Source organism: Cyrtonyx montezumae, unplaced genomic scaffold, assembly GCF_038088225.1.
Source record: "Cyrtonyx montezumae isolate F1298 unplaced genomic scaffold, pur_monq_1.0 scaffold_8, whole genome shotgun sequence".
NCBI lineage: Eukaryota > Metazoa > Chordata > Aves > Galliformes > Odontophoridae > Cyrtonyx > Cyrtonyx montezumae.
Window position 1 is genome coordinate 73,878,456 of NW_027072089.1, and position 18,249 is coordinate 73,896,704.

Genomic DNA, 18,249 nt, shown 5'->3' on the forward strand with positions numbered 1-18,249 from the left:
CTGACAGAGTTAATTTGAGAGTGCCTCTGATTTTTTGTTTCTGAAAAAAAAAGATCTGAAAAAAAACTGATTTATAGAAAATAGATTAGGAAATCTAGTAATTTAGAGCAAACCTTAAAAACATATTATTTTGGACAGCCAGATGCACTTAGTTTTCCTTAAAAATTGAAGTACTATGTATTCTGTATTGTTGATTTCTTTGTTCTTTTCATACTTAATTTTTTAAACATAACTTTCTCAACTCTCGGTCAGATCACGGCTGATCAAGGTAAATTCCTCCTATCCTGTATTGGAAAGAAAAATATGCATTGCATGAAAGCTGAAGCAGCAAACAGATTAGAAACATAAATGTCTTCTAGATCATTGTTAACACTTTAAAATATATGCACATGTAGACAGTTCTTTGAAAGAAGACTAAAATATTTAATAAAATATTCAACATCGACAAAGTTGAATGTTGTTTCTTCTGCATGTCTTGCTTTAATTTAAAAGCCCCTATTAGTAACAAAAGTCTAATTTTCCTAATTGTCTTAAAACCACAAAATAATATTAGAACACAATATAAATCCTCTTTATTGTACCTACCAAAACAAACCTTCATGCTTCCTTAAAATCCCCAGGCACATATCTATTAAATCCAGTCTCTTATTACCTTGTCTCTAAAGAAGGTAATTGTGGGTGTAGAGGAGTTTCACACAAAAAAAAACAAAACTGTAATCTTATGCCATATAGTAATACACATTGCAAGGCAGATGGCATTTATTTATAATTAAAATTTCAAAATCATTTATCTTTTTTTCTATGCTACATTCCCATTACAAAGTACTCTCCATATTGTTCTTGCACAGCACATTTCAACTACTGATTCATTATAAGAAGAAGCATCTGAAAATTAAGTTTTGCACAGTACGCAGTTTTATATTGTTCAGAAAGACTGAACAGTTTTTTGTCGTTAACAAATTACATGCATAAGTAGTGGTTTTATAAATACTAATTTATTTAATAAAAATACAAAAATATAAATATACATATATAAAAATATCATGATGAATCGACACACAGACATTCTTTAACTCAATAAATATGGCAGTAATATTGTTATAATTTAAGTATACTTTAGGGATTATGTTACAGTGTGGGTTCACAATGTCCGAGCAAGTAGGAAAGGTAAAACAAAATAATTTTGAAAAAAAAAATCCACCTCTTAATTAAAGGCACAAAAAGCCTTTTATTGTGTTTTCATTGTATATGAAAACCTTTTTTCAGAAATTTCTAGGCAGAGAGGGTGAATTATAGATTTTTTTTTAATCTAAATCATTCATAATCATTTACGTTGATTTATTGATTAAGCAAACCCATACTAAGACAACAACTATTTTTTTTGTAAAAAAGAAATTCCAAGTAAGAGATAGTAGGCCACTTTATCTAGTAACATAGGCATGAATTCCACTAACATTGACCAGGTCACAGATTACTCCCTCACTCTCTGTCACTTTCCTCTCCACCATACATATCTGCTAATTTTTTAAATCGAGGTCCCCAGTCACTGAGGTAATCATAGTCTTGGTTGCCATCTGTGGCGAGTGATTCCAGGCTGCTAAGAGAATTTGCTATGGAATCATTTCCTTCATAAGCATACGTTGCTAGTGAATCATAAGGAGGGGCAGCTGGGTCTGAATCATTTTCCTTTAACCTTCGATGGATAAAATCTTGAACATCAATGTTTTCCCAGAGCGGTGCAGTCCGTCTTATCTGAAATATAGTTTCTGGTAAGACATCTCTTCTCATCTTACTTTCCTCCCTTGCTTCTGGATTTCTCAGTGTCCCAATGTCAAAAGCCTGGGTGTCTTCTTCCCCACCCCCTTCATCATTGTATGTCACAATGTTGTCTCGAACATCATCCTTCGAGATGATCAAGGGTTCTTTCTTCCTCTGTCTCTTGAGGGCTGCAAACAAGACAACTAACACTGAAAAGAAACAAAAGACAAAAGAAGAAATGGAGAGTTAGAAATGAAATAAATGAGCCAATATTTTCATTAGTTGTTGTTCTTGAAATGTTTTAAGACTGTCAGAGGATTTTTAGTGGGGAAATAGGTACAAAAGCTGAAGTTGATGTTAATAAGGAAAAATATTAGCACTTGTGCAACAGCCAAATATATATGTTTTTAAAGCTATGGGAGCAATGGTTAAAATATATATTCCATGTAGATATACTTATTACTATTAAGCTGAAGTTGAAAAGTGGAGAATGTCTTAAAATTTATCATCTTACTAGTATTTGACTTCAGTTTTACTTTGTAAAGTACTGCCTTCCTGGCAGTCACTAACAGTAATTTTATCAAAAGTAGTTGAGTCTCCTAAGCAAAAAGAATTCTCTCTCTTGAAAGGTAGTGATTTAGGTATTCCTAAGTGCCTCATTCACTACTGAAAGCAGGATCTGCAAGTTCTTCTAAAAATAAGAACCTGAGAACCTTTTGCTATCAATATTATTGACGGAACCATTTTTGGCTTCAGTGACTGCAGGAATTGAAATCTGATCTCTGTGACTGTTTCTTCTAAAGCATGATTCTGATAGTTTAAGAAATGCTAGTTGAGTGAAGTCTTCCTGTTGGAGAGGTAAGAACTGGCACTAAGTTGAGCCTCTATAGTGGAAGATAAGAAACAAAAGTTAAACTTTGCAAATACATTCTTCTTGTTAAATGTTATTGATTTCAGTACAAATTCAATATTTAAAGGCATTTAAAAATCTGACCCAAGCTCCAGTATCTGAAGTAAATAGGAAAGACCAACGAGATCATCTGTCAGTGAGGAATAACAGTTGATGCCGAGCCACACTTAAAGGCATTAGAACAGTGTGTTAAGCCTTTGGAGCAAAGTTTTTTACTCTAAATTACTTGAGTGATAATGAATAAAATAAGAATTGATATATTGAGGACAGAGAGGGTAGCAGATATCTTCTTATTCTGGTACAGTGCTGCAAAGGGAAAGACTATTCTGTTTGTGATTTTGTGTGGGTACAGGAACAATATTTTTCAAGTTTTTTCTAGTACTAGACAAGGTGTTGTCTATTCATAGATTTATTAACTTCATAGAAAAAGTAGGGGCAGATGTGAAGGCAGATAGATAAAAAATTATTATTAAAAATGTATCACAGTTGGGTACATAGTGTTTCTCCTGTGGTAGGCACAGTCATGCCACTCTCTTGTCTTAACACACCTCTTGGTGAATAGTGTTTAAATAAAGTGACAAGAAGGAAATCAGCTGTAGGAATTTTGTTTAGCTGCATTCCAGCCTTATACTACTTTGGCTTCAGCTCCGTCTGAAGTGGTAAGCAGTGCAGCATCTCTGACTCTGGGTCCACAGATTCATTCTGGTCACACGTGTTTTGCACAGCATGGGTCCCTGAGGCTGTTTTGTCACATGTGCTGTTGCTATGGTCCTAAGGAACAACGACAATCTTGATTTTTGTTTTTAGTTCAGTGTTTCTGTACTGACACACTGCAGGCCATCAGAGTGGTGTTTTCATAGTCAGAGGGTATGTGTTTTGTGGTATATATTTTATGCTCTGTGTTATCACTTGAGAGGGGGCTTTGAAGGTGCAGAACCCACAGAGCTTGAACCATGATTGCTTGCTGGGATTTGTACCCTGAAAGTTCTGCTGCTCAGACTATGCTTGGACAATATCCTGAGGAAGCAAATTTGGCTTGGGCTGAAATCAGGAAAGCAGTGGTGCTCAAACCTAAGCATTAGTAATAATCAGCTTGTCAGAGCTCATGCACCCTCCCTTCCCAGATCTAGTTAACAAATATATAGTTCCCCTTACCTGACAGCCTCTGTAGTCATACAAACATTTACTGGAGGTAGCCTAAATCCACTTGATCTTGCTAGTAATCCAAATAACTGATAAAATGATATAACCTGACATAACCTGACACCTGTAAACTTCTCAGTCCCCTGTTGGCAATCTGTGTTGACTGAAATGGGTGGGAGGCAGATGAGATTTAAAGCAGAGGTTGTCTGAAAGTGGAGACAATGGCCCTTTTAAAGAGGCACTTCTCTGACCAACAACACTAATAACTTACAGTTTCTGTGCTCTTAAAATCATGTTACGAGTTACCATTTATTCTAGTTCCTTCACATATCCCCTAGTTTTTCAAATGCTGTTGCTCTCCAGCTACACACCTGACTTCTGTGCTCAAACTTTATTTAATCAGCTGTACTCACTACCACTTGCAAGCAATTGAACATTTCTCTTCTATGCTTTTGAGCTAAATATTTCCTGAGTATATAAATTACAAATCGTTCATGATTAAATACCTGGTATAATTGATATTTTTCTAATCATGGAGAAACATATCACTCAGCTTCAGGAAGAGTCCTGGATTTAAATGATGATCTGTTTATAATGTAAAATATTGCTCTGATGTGCATAGTACCTGAAACTGAACCTAGATTCTTAAATTTATTTTGCCTAAATACTGATAGTCTCACTGTTTCTTTTTTGTTCATTCTTATGAATTGTAATGATGAATAACAGCCCACATTTGCTCTTTTTCCCCTCCCACCTCCCCTTCTATCTTAGAAAAGATTTCTTACAAAGAAATAAGAGATTGCATTAGATAAGAAATGTTGTTCTGCAGTGTCATATGAATAAGGGGTTGAAGAATACTAGGGGGCGAGAAGCAACCGGCCCTTGCCTTGTCAATCGTACATCTCCTCACAGGTACATACCCAACAGGATGATGATACAGAGGAGAATGGCAATCAGTGCCCCTGTGCTGAGGCCAGCAGGGAGGAGAAGGGCCTCTGTGTTGCAGGATTGCATGTTCCCCCGGCTGTCACAGGCACAGACTTGGATGGTCAGTGTGCCAGTGCTGCTCTGAACTGGGTAGTCATTGTCAAATATTATGATTGGAAGGAGATATGTACTTGTCTTACTTCGGCTATATCCATTTCTTCTAGTCATAATTCCTGCTGTGTTGTCTAGAATGGAAAGCAGAATAAATATTCATTACAAGATGAACACAGGACAGTAGTGGGATGGGGTGATGGGGAAGCTGGTGCTGATCAGAAGTTACCTTTGTTGTCTATAATGGAGAAGTTTGGATGAACAGCAAATTCTGGCACCAACTCAAAGAAAAATCTGTGTCCTCGAGGAGGTTCATCTTTGTCAACTGCACTGACAGTCTGTATTAGCTATAAAGAAAACAGTATTTCATGCTTTTTTTCTTTCTCAAATGTTTGTTTAAAATAAACTCTCTGCCTCTCATGTCAAAGTGAAAATCTGATGAACAAGTAGGCACAAACTGATGTCCTAGGCGAAATGTTTCCCACATAAGCACAGGAGAGGTTCCAATAAACAATTTGTTGCTTTGTTGTTTAAACATATAACAGAGAATGAAAAAGGGACAAGTCTTCACTGTGAGACTGCCGTCTGCCTTGATTTGTACTCAGTATCTTGTGGTGCTACAGAAACAATTGCCCTTCTGAATAAGCCATAAACCTCCTGTGGCCTCATATAGTAAAGACAGAGCAGTGTGTAAACCAATTGTTAAGTGGGTTTAATTCCCAGTCCACCTCATCTGTGCCTGATGATAAATTTGAGTACTGCACTGGCAGGATGCTCAGCTCTCCTGAGGTGATAAAGGGAGATACTTTACTCCTTCCTAAATTGAAATCTCTGGCTGTGAAGCTTTACAACTGTAAACAAGGGCACTCAAGCCTTCTAGTGGCCGTGGAAACAGCCCCAACATAACATCAGAGCAGAAAAGATTGAAAAAGAAGGGCCTCAACAGTGATTTCAGGTTGCACAGGCTTTCCTGTTGCATAAAAATAAGTACAATTATATGTACCTGATTATATATAGACATGCACACTAGTGATTTGACTTTTTCTTTTTAATTTTTCTATCTAGCTGCTGCTGAAGGCCAAGTAATGCAGCTGCAGAATTGAGGAAGGAGAAGCTACCTGAGAGCTTGATGGACAGAGCCATGACTTGCAGCAGTCATGTGTGGAGCTCTGTGAGCAGTAATAATGGAACAAGCCATTCAATTGACTGTTGTGCCCCTTGCACTCTCCAGTGGGTACCATGCTGGAGAATGACCTGTACTCTACCTTGGATTTCAAGGGTGTGCGTGAGTTCTGAAGATGACAAAGCTTGCTGGTGTGAGAATAACTGTGAGCTTCTTCTGAGGGTACTGCAATTCAGTATAGCTGAGTTTCAGTAGCACCTAAACTAAGAGGCAGAAGGAGCTCAGCAGTCAGACTTGTCTCTTTTAAAGCTGTGAGGGAGCCAATGCCTGCCTTGAGGTTTTCAAGTGTTTCCAGTGCATAGGGTGTCCTGAAATCCCACAGACATCAAAGCCACTTGTTATCAAAGGCTTACTTCATGGCTTGTTTTTCTGATATTTCCAGGAAGAGTACAGCATGAGCCCTTCAAGAAATACAGTAATTGACAAGTAACACTGATGTGATTTTTAAGCATTGCGGCAATCAAGTAAGGAACAGTTTTTTCTTGCAAACTGTTAAAAAATCATCTTGAGTGATATTTAAGATCATACTGACATTTGGCTGAGTATTAGTATTACTCAGGATGAAACACTATTGTACAAACATAATTACAGGGCTGCTAAAAAAATTAATGTCTGTTTCCTACTGTAATACTCAGAAACCAGAAACCTGCTGCTGCTGATACTGTTCTACAAAATATGTTACTATGTTTACACTTTTAAAGCATTTGATGATCATTGCACTTCATTTTAGTTGTATTTTTTTCTGTTTGTTTGTCAATTTCCCAATTTTTTTTCCCCTGTTATCACACTTCTTTCTGTCACAATATGCTTCTGACAGTGGCCGTAGAGAAAGACTCAGATATTGCTTTGCTTTAAGTGGAATATTATTATAACAAAATACAATTTTTGATAGACATAGAATACCACAATGAATATAATTTTTTTTCCCTCAAAATTTTTCAAGTTTGAAAACACATGAAAAAAAGTGCCAGAAATGAGTGAGAATTAAAATAAGTGATAATATTTCTTCAATTACTTGTTGAAAAACTCAAGGATAAAGAAACCCTGATATAATAGCTACCAGAAATTGCAGTTGAGTATGCTGGAATTTTTTGAGATGTAATCAGTGTGACATTTGTGGGATCTGGATTTTATTCCCTTCATGTGCAAATGACATGGAGGACGACAATTACGCCAGGCATAGAGAAACCCAATTACAATGAAAACTTATTGTTAATGGTGAGGCTGAAGGAGAAAACAATAACAACAACAGCAGCAAAAATCTTTTTATCTGCTCAAACTATTGGCTGCATAAATCGAGAACCAGCTGTTTTTCCATCAGGAAAAATGTGAGAATACAAGAACAATGGAAAGGGATGAATGCAGGTGATTTTCTTCAAATGAAGAAGGTGAAAAGAAATAAGAAATGTTATCTAATTAAGGTTTTTTGTTTGTTTGTTTGTAATACAACTGCAAATAAAAGAATCTGATGTTATTGAAAATCAGTGCAGAAACGAAAAATATGAGCCTATTTGTATTGTGCATTAAATCAGTTATTCAAAAAAGAAATAGTACTGGTTTGTTTACATTATGCAATTTCATGATGCAAATATATCCTTCTTCCGTATTGAAGCAATTACTGACATTGACTTATGGTCACTTTTTTCCAAGAGTTCAGAGAAAGATCTCTAAGAGCACTGTAAGACTTATGAGGGAAGCTTTACTTCAAGAAATTCCCTTTTAGTCCAACGCATCAAGATTATCAGGCTTAGAGGAGAAACAAGCATTCACATTTTGTTTCCTCCATCACTTCCAGGAGAATTGGCCTAATTTGGAAATATAGAATCACTGCCACTATTTTGATGTCAGTGTTCATATGCACTTCAATTAAAGAAACAAACTCTTGAGTATGCTTTTATGGGTAAGTTCCAATTTTTCATGATCATTGCCTTTGAGGGTACTGAAAATAGACAATTAGATACTGATAAGCAATTTCTCTTTTATACACAGGACAGTTCTAGTAACTTGACAAGGTAAGGTGAGTTATAGTCATGAAATATTCTAACTGGAAGAATTTATTAGAGAACTCTGCTCATGATGAAGCTAGATAATCCATTTAAAATATTTGGGCTCATTTCCCATTAGAATTGATTTTTAAATATGACAATGGTTTGGTTAAAATACTGCTTTCTTTTTTCTTTTTTTTTAATCTTTTCTCCGGAATACCAAATAAAATAAAATAATAATAATAACAAAAGAATGATTAGGAATGAATAGGCTACCTCATTACAGACTCCACAGATGTGGTATATCCACAGACATAGATTGCTCTATAGTTTGATTCATGCTCCTTCAAATACAGCAAGTGTGTAAAAGCTAAGTTGAGGCATTCTGGAATAGTAAGGGTCCCTAAGCATTTCAGAGATGTTCCTGAGGCTGCATCTGTAGACACAGAGATTTGTACAAGAAAGAGTTTTGGGCCATGGACTCACCCTTGAGACTGTCTCCAAAAGGAAAAGAATCATAAAGAAAACGTTAAGCTGACAGTGTATCTTCATCAAAACAGATGTTTTAACAAATAGCACTAGCTAACCACTTTTTAGGTGAGGTTTTCAGCCTGATCTGTTTTGACACTTCATCCATAGAAAGCACAGTTGCAGCTTGGCTCCACAGCCCACTCTTTAACAATGCAGCAACATGCTTCAGGCATTATTAGAAAGTTAAATGAAGAAAGCTGAACAAGATGAGGTGAACAGATGAATATACATTAACATTAAAAACTTCTACATGTAAAACAAAATTTGAAACAATTTGAGTGTCCACTATATATTTTGCTGCTAATTCTTTTTCTTACGGAAGCATTCAGGTGATGACTGTCACATTCTAAAATGTGTTTTTAAAACATTTTAAATTATATATATATATGAATTCCTTATTTTAAAATTAACTTTAAACAAGACAGTGAAAAATAATGTCATTGCAGAGGAGTTTAAAGATGCTCTGCTGTTTTAGACAGCATCTTTCTGAAATTTTAAACAATATATTTGTCATATAGCATAAAATTTGTACCTCCAATGACTGAGAAGCAAGACCACTGAAAAATGGTATTATTATGATGGAGACTTATCAGCAGAATCTGCTGAATTTTGTTTTAATTCTTTTGTAGGATTACAGACCTGCAGAGGAATAGGCCTTGAATCCAACTGAAATGTTTGGGCTTATGTTTCTGTTACATTACATTCTTAAATAAGCCTGGATATTGTACAGCACTGAGAAATTTCTCAGATGCCATTTTTCTACTTTTGTCTGCTTCAGAAACAAGATTTAAAAAAATCACAAGACACTTGAGAGAGGGACATTTTGTTATTTGTTTTTGTCTGACTCTTTTATGAAGTGACTTAGGAGAAAACAGAACAAATCCTACATCTTGGAGCACTGGCTTTGTCATTTCTTGAAATGTATTAAACCTCCTTTCTGCAGCAAATATTTCTCTGGTGTTTGATCTCACCAATATATCTGCAATAAACTATGAAAAATGTATAAGAGAGACTATGCTTTTGACAGATCAGGAAGTAATAGTTCACACACACTGTGGTGTGATGGGAGAGCAACTTTGCATCTCTCTTGTCCTTTCTTTTCCTTGCCCCTTTTTCTGACTATGTGATCTGGTAGGGACAATCGAACTAGTCTTGAATATGTTGCTAACACAGTACAGTGGGAAGTGGTTGGGTGCAAGATCTTGTAGAGGATTTGGAAGCAGCTACATTTCTCCAAGAGTAAATAATATTTTTCAAGTACCCTCAGAAAACGTATTTCAAAATCAGTGAAGTTGTAAGTGGATGCCCAGGTTGTCAGTGTGTGGCTTGAGCACTCTCATGTGCTCAGGTAGTATTCTAGCATGCATACCACTACAGAACTGGCTCAGACACACGTGGGTAAGATTGAATAGACTTTTGATCCTGGTGCATTATGTCTTCAGAAATGTTCTAAAATACCCACCACTTAATGAAGCTTTTTGTTTTGTAAAGCAAAACAGTTTTTACTCCTTGGCTCTGGGCTACATATATGCTGACACTTTTAAAACAGGACTGAAAGTTGTAAAGATCTTCATTAAACATCTATTCTTATTTTAAAAGTGAGACAAACAGGGAATTTGGGCCTCTTACTAAATAGAGACAATAGTTTTCTACTTGGACAAGAGATGTACAATGTACTAGCTGTGACTGATAATTAGCAACAACCACATTAAAAATGCGTTATCTGTCTGCTCCAACTTAAAAAGGAGGGAGTGCATTGAGAGTAATGAAATGAAAAATCTTACTGCATTCCGAGAGAGAAAACGAATTCTTTCTCTGTTTTGATGTTTGAGAGCCCCTGAATGGCAGGAAAGAATATAGCATAGAATGCAAAAAAACAACCTAGGTTGTTATCTTAAACATTATTGATAGATGTTGAAATTAGCTGAATTGTTGTCACTAACTTGTTCAGTTTATTCAACCTCCTTTTCAAGTAAATCTTTCTGGTTTCCATGGAGAGGATTCATCCCCTAATCCAGCTACAAAGACACAATTAATTCCTGTGACAAGGGCATGAGAGAACTTGTACCAGAGCCTTCCCTACAGCAGTCCCTGGGGCTTCAGCACACCATCAGAGGATTAGGATTTTAAAATTCTGCAAGGGGAAGGCTGCATCGTACTCTTCTATATCTTGTGCATTAGCCAGTGGGACTTACAAGGTGACAGATCTACTCCAGCCTTATGAATGCTATTGTTTATGTATCTTTAGTAACAATATTTCTCCCTAAGCTTACCACTGATGACTGGAGACAAAACAGTGGCAGAGTGCCAGGAGAAAGTCCGTAGGATTTTTTTCTGAAAAGACAACAAATGGATCCTCTAATATCTGCTGATGTAAGAATGAATAATGTCACTAGACAGTAGAGAGCAATATTTGATCATTCTGACTGCTTCACTATGCAACTAAGATAGAGAGCACTGTGATTAATAGTTGGGCACAATTAAAAAAATAATAATCTTCCAGAAATTAACTAAATGTATTTATCTTCTTAATCTGTCCGCTTTGTTATAGGCATCAGATGTAGAAGCACTGCTGTGATCTGTGAAAAAATGATGATTCTAATACAAGAACATTTTTAGGTGATTTTTTAAAGTGAAGGAGTACTAACTGAATGCAACAAGGGTTGATATCCTGTATCATATTTGTACGAAGCTGTTAGACACAAGCAACACAGGAATTTAGCATCTATAGCCAAAACATGTCAGTATTCTCATTTATTTAAGGTTCTTTGTTTTCTGAAACTCTTTCAAATACACGTAAATGTCCAGGTTTGAATTCAGACGCCTGCATGAGGAAATTAATTGCTAAAAAATTCATGAGGGGTCTAGGTTTCTTGTTCTTCTGCATCTACATTTGATGCATACTGTCTTCCTAGTATGCAAATTTTACCAAGTAAGGAAAATAATACCTGGAATTAAGTTGATACAGTAGATGGTTGAAAGATCTAAACAATAAGACACATAATTAATGGGCCTTCTCAGAATTCACCAGAAGAGTAAACACAGATTTATACATTATTGGATATTTCATCAAGTACACTGGACTATTTGGTGAAAAAACTGACGAGTTATGACTGCATTGAACTTGGTTCATATATATGACAAAACCAGATTTTGCTAATTGATAATATCCCACATGATTAATTTCACTGAAATAGTAATTACTAGGCTCTGAAGATTTCTTTGTATTATTCAACTGAAGTGTATGACCTACTTTGCTATCAGCCATTATACTAAGATTTTAAGATTTCTTTGTCTCAGTTTCATCTTGTGCAAAAGAGATGTTGTACAGACAGAATTTAGGTCATATGCCAGCCATTCAAATCAATGACTAGAATTATCTTTTGTATTCAATTATGTGTTCAATATGGAAAATAACAGGTAGTAAATCATAAAACAGAAACATGGTGGTTCAATAACTAGATGTTGACGGAAAAGCCTTGCTCATTCTTTAAGTATTGAACTATACACTTATATGACAATATATGTTGTTGACTAAGACAGTATGCTCTGATCATAAGCCTCAGTTATTTTGAAAGATGTACCTTGTTCATTCTGATATTATAATTTCCTCTACTGTTGTAATTAAATTAATCACTGCCTTTGATATGCATATATATCTATGTACATCATTTGTGTCAAAAATAGAACCATAGAATCATAGAATGGCTTGGGTTATAGGGGACATTTAAGATCATCTAGTTTCAAACCCTCTGCTACACACACGGGGATACCCCTCAGTAGACCAGGTTGCCCAAAGCCACATCCAGCCTGGCCTTGAATGCTTCCAGGAAGGGGGCATGGTTCCAGGAAGGGGTCAGATATGGTAGAACTTTCTTAAAATTAAAATAATGGTCAATCACCTCTTTGAAGCCAATTGATTTAACTCAAACTATCCTATGTATTTATAAGCCATTTAACTTTCAGTATTATGGGCAATGAATGACAGATACTAATCAGACAGAATGCAGATTCTTTTCAATTCACACTCCATTTTCTCTCTCTTCTATTTTTGTATTTTTCTTAAAACAAAAATCTATCATTCATCTATCTATCTATCTATCTATCTATCTATCTATCTATCTATCTATCTATCTATCTATCATTGCTTTCATCACTTAAACCTGTTGTAAAATGCTGTTTGTAAAATGCATATTCTTGCCCTTTCTAGAGTTCTGCAAGAACTGAGATTCCAGATCAACCTAAGTACCATTTATGCTATTTTCAGAGCAGCCATCATGGCCTTGGTAAATAAGAATAACACTAGACAGAAAACAAAGCTAAAAATAAGTACATTTTCTTATGCATATCCATATCCCTCAGTCCTATAAAGTCTTTGAGTTTTGTGTAGTCAGTATGCTCAATAGACAGAAAGAAAGACCTAGAATTCTGCCCTGTCCTCTCTCTACTGCAGCAGAACCAGTCTAAAAATTCTACTAGGGAAAATAGTGATCTCAAGTCTTTTCCTCCTCTAAAAGATGAGAGAGGAAATAAGTCAGGATTCAAGTGCGGACTTAAGTACAGGCTAGAGAGACAATTTCAGGGTGCATAATCTGATGTTGCATCCAGATTTTGGTAAGTACATTCAGATTTAAAAATTAGCAGAACATTTACCTTTCGTCATAATATTTAAAACTGAAATCTGACTGATGTTACGATAAATAGATATTGTTTCTAGTTTTATTTCATAAATCTTACCATCTTTTTACATAATTACAGAATCGCTTAAATAAGTTAAAAAGGGATATACATGAGTTTTGCTCAAATTCATCTCAATTCTGAATTTAAGTAAACTTAGAATCATTGTAATCAACTTACAAAGAAAACAATTATATTAGCTGTATTTATTCATGTATGTATGTATGTGTTTAAAAGATTTCTTTTAATTTTACCTTTCCTTTTCTTAAGCATAGTAACATATTTTCCTTTGTATATGTACTTGTAGGTGTAGCTTCGTCAACTAAGGCTTTGAAAAACTTCCCAAAGGAAAGGAAGTTATGAGAGAGTACAAAGGTTTTTGTAGCATTATGCATAGATCTGAGAAATATTTGTTAATGTTAAGAATGAAGAAAAATGACAAGTAAGCATCTCCTTATACTACGTGATATTATATTAACATGAAGTCCTTCATCTTTATCTATTAAAATATTTTTGTAAGCAATTGGTAGCAGCTGCATTAGGCAGGGAATAAAGAGGTTGTTGGTTTGATTTGCAATTGCTGAAATGTAGATATTCTATAGTCTCTATTATGGTATTCCTTAATAGTTCACTAAAATTGTCAAGTAATATAAATATTCATTTACCTGTCCTGCTTTTGCATTTTCACAGACAAATGTTTCATAGTATTTGGCAAATTCTGGTGCATGATCGTTTATATCCAAAATCCGGATGAAGACAGGTATCTGGCTACTTTGTTTAGGATTATCTGAAACAAGAAAAATGATTACAAAGTTTTGCATAACACACAGTTTGCAAAATTACCTGATTTTTTTTCTTTTTTTTTTTTTTTTTTTCCATTAGACACTGGAACTGCTCATTTATCTTGATAACATGAAAATAATTATCCTTAACATTCTACTCTTGCATTTACCATATGATTAAAAGCCCTAGCTATATTTGTTTTTTTTTTCCTCTATTATGCTACTTGAATTCTGAAATAAAACAAAGTCTACTTAAAAGATTTGCATTAAGAACAGGCCACTGAGTTGGTACTGATTTTTGACTTGTATTCCATACATCGGTGAAGTAAATGATTCATTTCAAGAGCTCTTTCCTGAGGCAGAGCTGTCAAGAACATTTAGAGTCAACTAAAGAAGAAAAAAATGTCCCTTCTCAAAAAGTAAAATTACAAAGTGGATCTGTGCAGAAATTAAAATTAGTTAGTATTATCATGCTTGACCTCTGACATCAAACTATAGTTGGAGATGACTCCTGCACTATATTTATTGAAAACAGAGACAATATTTGATCAAACAATGAAGGAGTGTTGTGTGAGGAAAACGTAATAATCTTTCTAAAGATTAGAAATTAGAAAATTTCCCTCTGATCCCTGTTATTGGTTGTCTGAGATGCATTGCTTCTACTGTAAATGATTTGCTGAGATTTCTGAAGAAATCAGTTTTGTTGAGTCTTTTATATTTGCCCATTTGTGAAAAGCTAATTTGAATTCTAAAATTCCAAATTAGCTTTTCACAAATGGGCAAATATAATACTTAAGTAGATTTAGATGCACATGTAAGAGACTCTGTGTATTGATAATATTTGAGGAAGGGCATGCCTACCTACTTCATAAATATCGTAGTATTCCAGTCTTTCTCAGATACAGTGTTCTTAGGTAAATTACTCCAACTTACTGATTTCAGTTGCTATGACAGTGATGTTGTGCCAGGGAGTTTCTTCCCGGTCAAGTGGCTTTGAGATGAATAAGGATCCATTTCCTGAATAGATGCTGAATATTCTATCCATGTCAGTGTGTCGATCCACAGAATATCTGTTAAGATATGTTACAACTGTGCTTCATTGTTTCTTGATACAGTTTCCAGTTTAGTTTATAGCCATCTATAAACATTTTGTGAGTTTATCTTTGATTAGTCAAGAATGTTTTCTTAATAGGTGATCCTAAGCTCTTCTGTAGCTGCCAGAGAAATGCAGTATGTTACAAATACAGAGAAACATCTTCTTTAAGGCTGAGTGGAATGAAAGGCAAGTTAATTATGTGGGCTGCTTATTTGATTGTTATTCAAAATTATGTTTGAATTTACAAAGTGAATGATGAAATAAAACTACAAATGAGCATTCTTAGCTACTATTTTTGCACTGAAATTCTTGGAGAATTCAGCCATTAAAAGACATACATTTCTGATGTAATTATCACTTTATAACAGCTTGCCATCACAAGCTCCCATAGATGTTTCTCTGTTGAACATTTTTCAGTGGCTCCTATGAGCTTAATTACACAAGCACACCACTGTTATATTGCACTCTCATCATGCTTTGTGTGAGATTTAACCTGTATTTAAAGCATTTAACAATGTGTAATGACTTACTTTATTGTATTCTTTGTTATATCTGGATCTTGGGCTACAACCTGCCCAATAATGCTTCCTTCCTTGGCATCTTCATCTACTTCTATTAAATATGAGGATCTGCTGAACACTGGAGGTTCATCTATGTCTTCCACAGAAATTTTGACTAGAGCTGTGTCTTTGAATGGCCCCAAAAGAAGAAAACGAGGATCCAGATGAGTGTTTGCTGCTTCTACTCTTAAGGTGTATAATATCTTCTTTTCAAAATCCAGCTGCTAGGGAGCAAATAATATTAATAAAGAAAATTGTGTCACTTTATAAGAAATGTGAATCAGCTTTACAATGATGGACTAAATGTTTAAGCATTTTTTCAAAGAAAAAGATCCCAAAATTTTAACACCTCTTGGGGAAGATGGCATTTTCCAAGTATAAGAAAAACTGGGACTTATATAGGCCAACAAGACAACTATGATCCCCCTGCCTACTAGTTGTTCAGAATCATAGAGCCCAGAGGGATTTGTCTATATAAAAATAAAAAGAAAGAAAGAAATAGGCAAGATGGACTCCTTCCACAAGTAGGAGGTGCAAATGTCCTTATTTTTCCTCTAAGAAACCTCTAAAATGGAACTAAAACACTTACACCAGCTCTTTTAGTCTCTGCTTTATTTCTATTCTCCTATATCTACTCATGTTATCACCTACCCTTGCCTATTCTGCATCAGGAGCAACCCTAATTCAACTTATTCCTAGCCTCCGTATTCTACAGTGAAAAGAAAAAATGTGAGATTTCCTGTCTATGTGATATTTGTATTACGTGGAACCATATATGAATATTTATTTTTATATATACATATACATGCATATACATACATATGTATACATGGATATGTGCAAACATATACACACAGAAATGAACATATGCATAGTTTCCATATATGTATATTTATATTACATATACATACAGCAATTTATTGTTATTGATCAGTTAAGAGTGGAACTGAAAACCATGTTCAAGCTTCAATGGTCTGGGACACATAAAAGAACCAACAAATCTGTCAGAGATGGCATTTTGAGTTAAATCTCTGTCAGCTTCTTTGCTCTTAAGACCTCAGTGGACATAATATCTAAGAATTTCAGTTTCACCGAGGTTGAATTAAAACAAAAACAGATTTAAGGTTCTGGGTGTACTGGATTTTCAAACAGATTAGAGTGACAGGCTGTAGGTGTAAGATCATCAAACTGCATGCGAGCCTCCAATCTTTGTGAGTAGTACTGCACTATTCAGCTGACAAGCCCCACTGCAAACTGTACCCCTCCAGGTTCCCACAGCCCTAATTCAAAAGTACTGTGTGAGAGTTTTTATATTCAGCAGACAGCTGCCACTGAAGTATTGCTTTATGTGAAGTGACATGCCAGTAAATTTCCCTTGAGACTTGAAAATAACAGATATCTTCTGAAGAAAGAGAAGAACAAAACTAATAGAACAACTCCTTGGCAGCTTTGACCCCTTGTGAGATCTACCCTCCCATTCCCTGGAAAAATAACCACAACACCTGGAGAGCTAAGTACATATAAAAGAGAAGGAGAAAAAATAAACCTTTTTGACAGTTATAATCCCTTCCTGTGTATCCTTGTCAGTGATGATATCAAACATATCTGATCCATCCCCATTGGAGATGCTATACTCAATCTCTGCATTTTCACCCAGATCGGGGTCATTGGCTTTAATTCTGCCAAGAGGAGTCCCAGGTGGCGCAGATTCAGGAGAGCTGAACTGGTAGGTGCCTGAAAGAGTGAAATAAAACTTCTTACTTTAAGAAACTTTGTTCTTCTGAATAATAAATATCTTCAATTTCACCTGGATTTTTTAAAACTAAATGAAGAAAAATTCCATTAGTCATTATACTAAACTTTCTCTTGTACTAAACAGAGCTTGGAGTTGACTGACAAACTGTCAGAAAAATTTCAAGTGATTCTTCAAATTTAGTACAGTGTTTTTAATGATTTTAATACTGGAACAGAGAGACTCATTAATGTGGCAGTGATTATAATGAACTATTAACTAACTATTAACGATTTTTTAACTCAGTTCTCCTGATATACTTGCAGTTAGCAGAAGATTTTGCTTTGTTTCATCGGGTCAAAATAGTTATAGAAAACAGGAGACTAAAACAGAATAGGCTATATTTTTCCTTTTTTGATATTTTGAAATTTATATTCATTTCAGTTGTTCTATCTAAGACAATTCTTTTATCCATTATTGATAATACATAATAAAACGTCACAGTAAGGAGAATTTGGATACATGTTCATGTTAATTGCTAGAGTTAATTAAAATGCAGATACTTTCACATTTTCTTTAATTTACTCTGCACATACTTTTTGTGTTCTTTCAATGGTTGGCATCATTTAATGTTTTTATAATAAGATTTTCCTAGAAATAATTCTGATTACACAGACATTTTAATCTTGCCTACATATATTAAATGTGATTGTGTATTTTCAGACAGCATTCACCATAAAAATCTTACTATTAGGACATGTTGTTTCAGGAAAAGTATTAATTAGATGCTTTCTTGACCAGTAAGAACTAGACAATAAAGATTCTTCACCACTAGCAAGACATAAATGTTTATT

At 34.9% G+C, this 18,249-nt stretch overlaps 1 protein-coding gene across 2 annotated transcripts in view; it reads right to left on the minus strand.

Annotated features, from left to right (window-relative positions):
* Positions 1-1,204: 1,204 nt before the first annotated feature.
* CDH9 (cadherin 9) overlaps positions 1,205-18,249 on the minus strand; it is a 57,271-nt gene continuing 40,226 nt past the window's right edge. For both annotated transcript variants that reach the window (XM_065753240.1, XM_065753241.1), the window contains 7 exons: positions 17,210-17,397; positions 15,634-15,887; positions 14,941-15,077; positions 13,891-14,012; positions 5,079-5,196; positions 4,732-4,983; positions 1,205-1,967 (listed from right to left, as the gene is read on the minus strand). In XM_065753240.1, the coding sequence (XP_065609312.1) occupies positions 1,480-1,967; positions 4,732-4,983; positions 5,079-5,196; positions 13,891-14,012; positions 14,941-15,077; positions 15,634-15,887; positions 17,210-17,397 (1,559 nt within the window). In that variant the 3' untranslated portion in view covers positions 1,205-1,479. The remainder of the gene's footprint in view (positions 1,968-4,731; positions 4,984-5,078; positions 5,197-13,890; positions 14,013-14,940; positions 15,078-15,633; positions 15,888-17,209; positions 17,398-18,249) is intronic.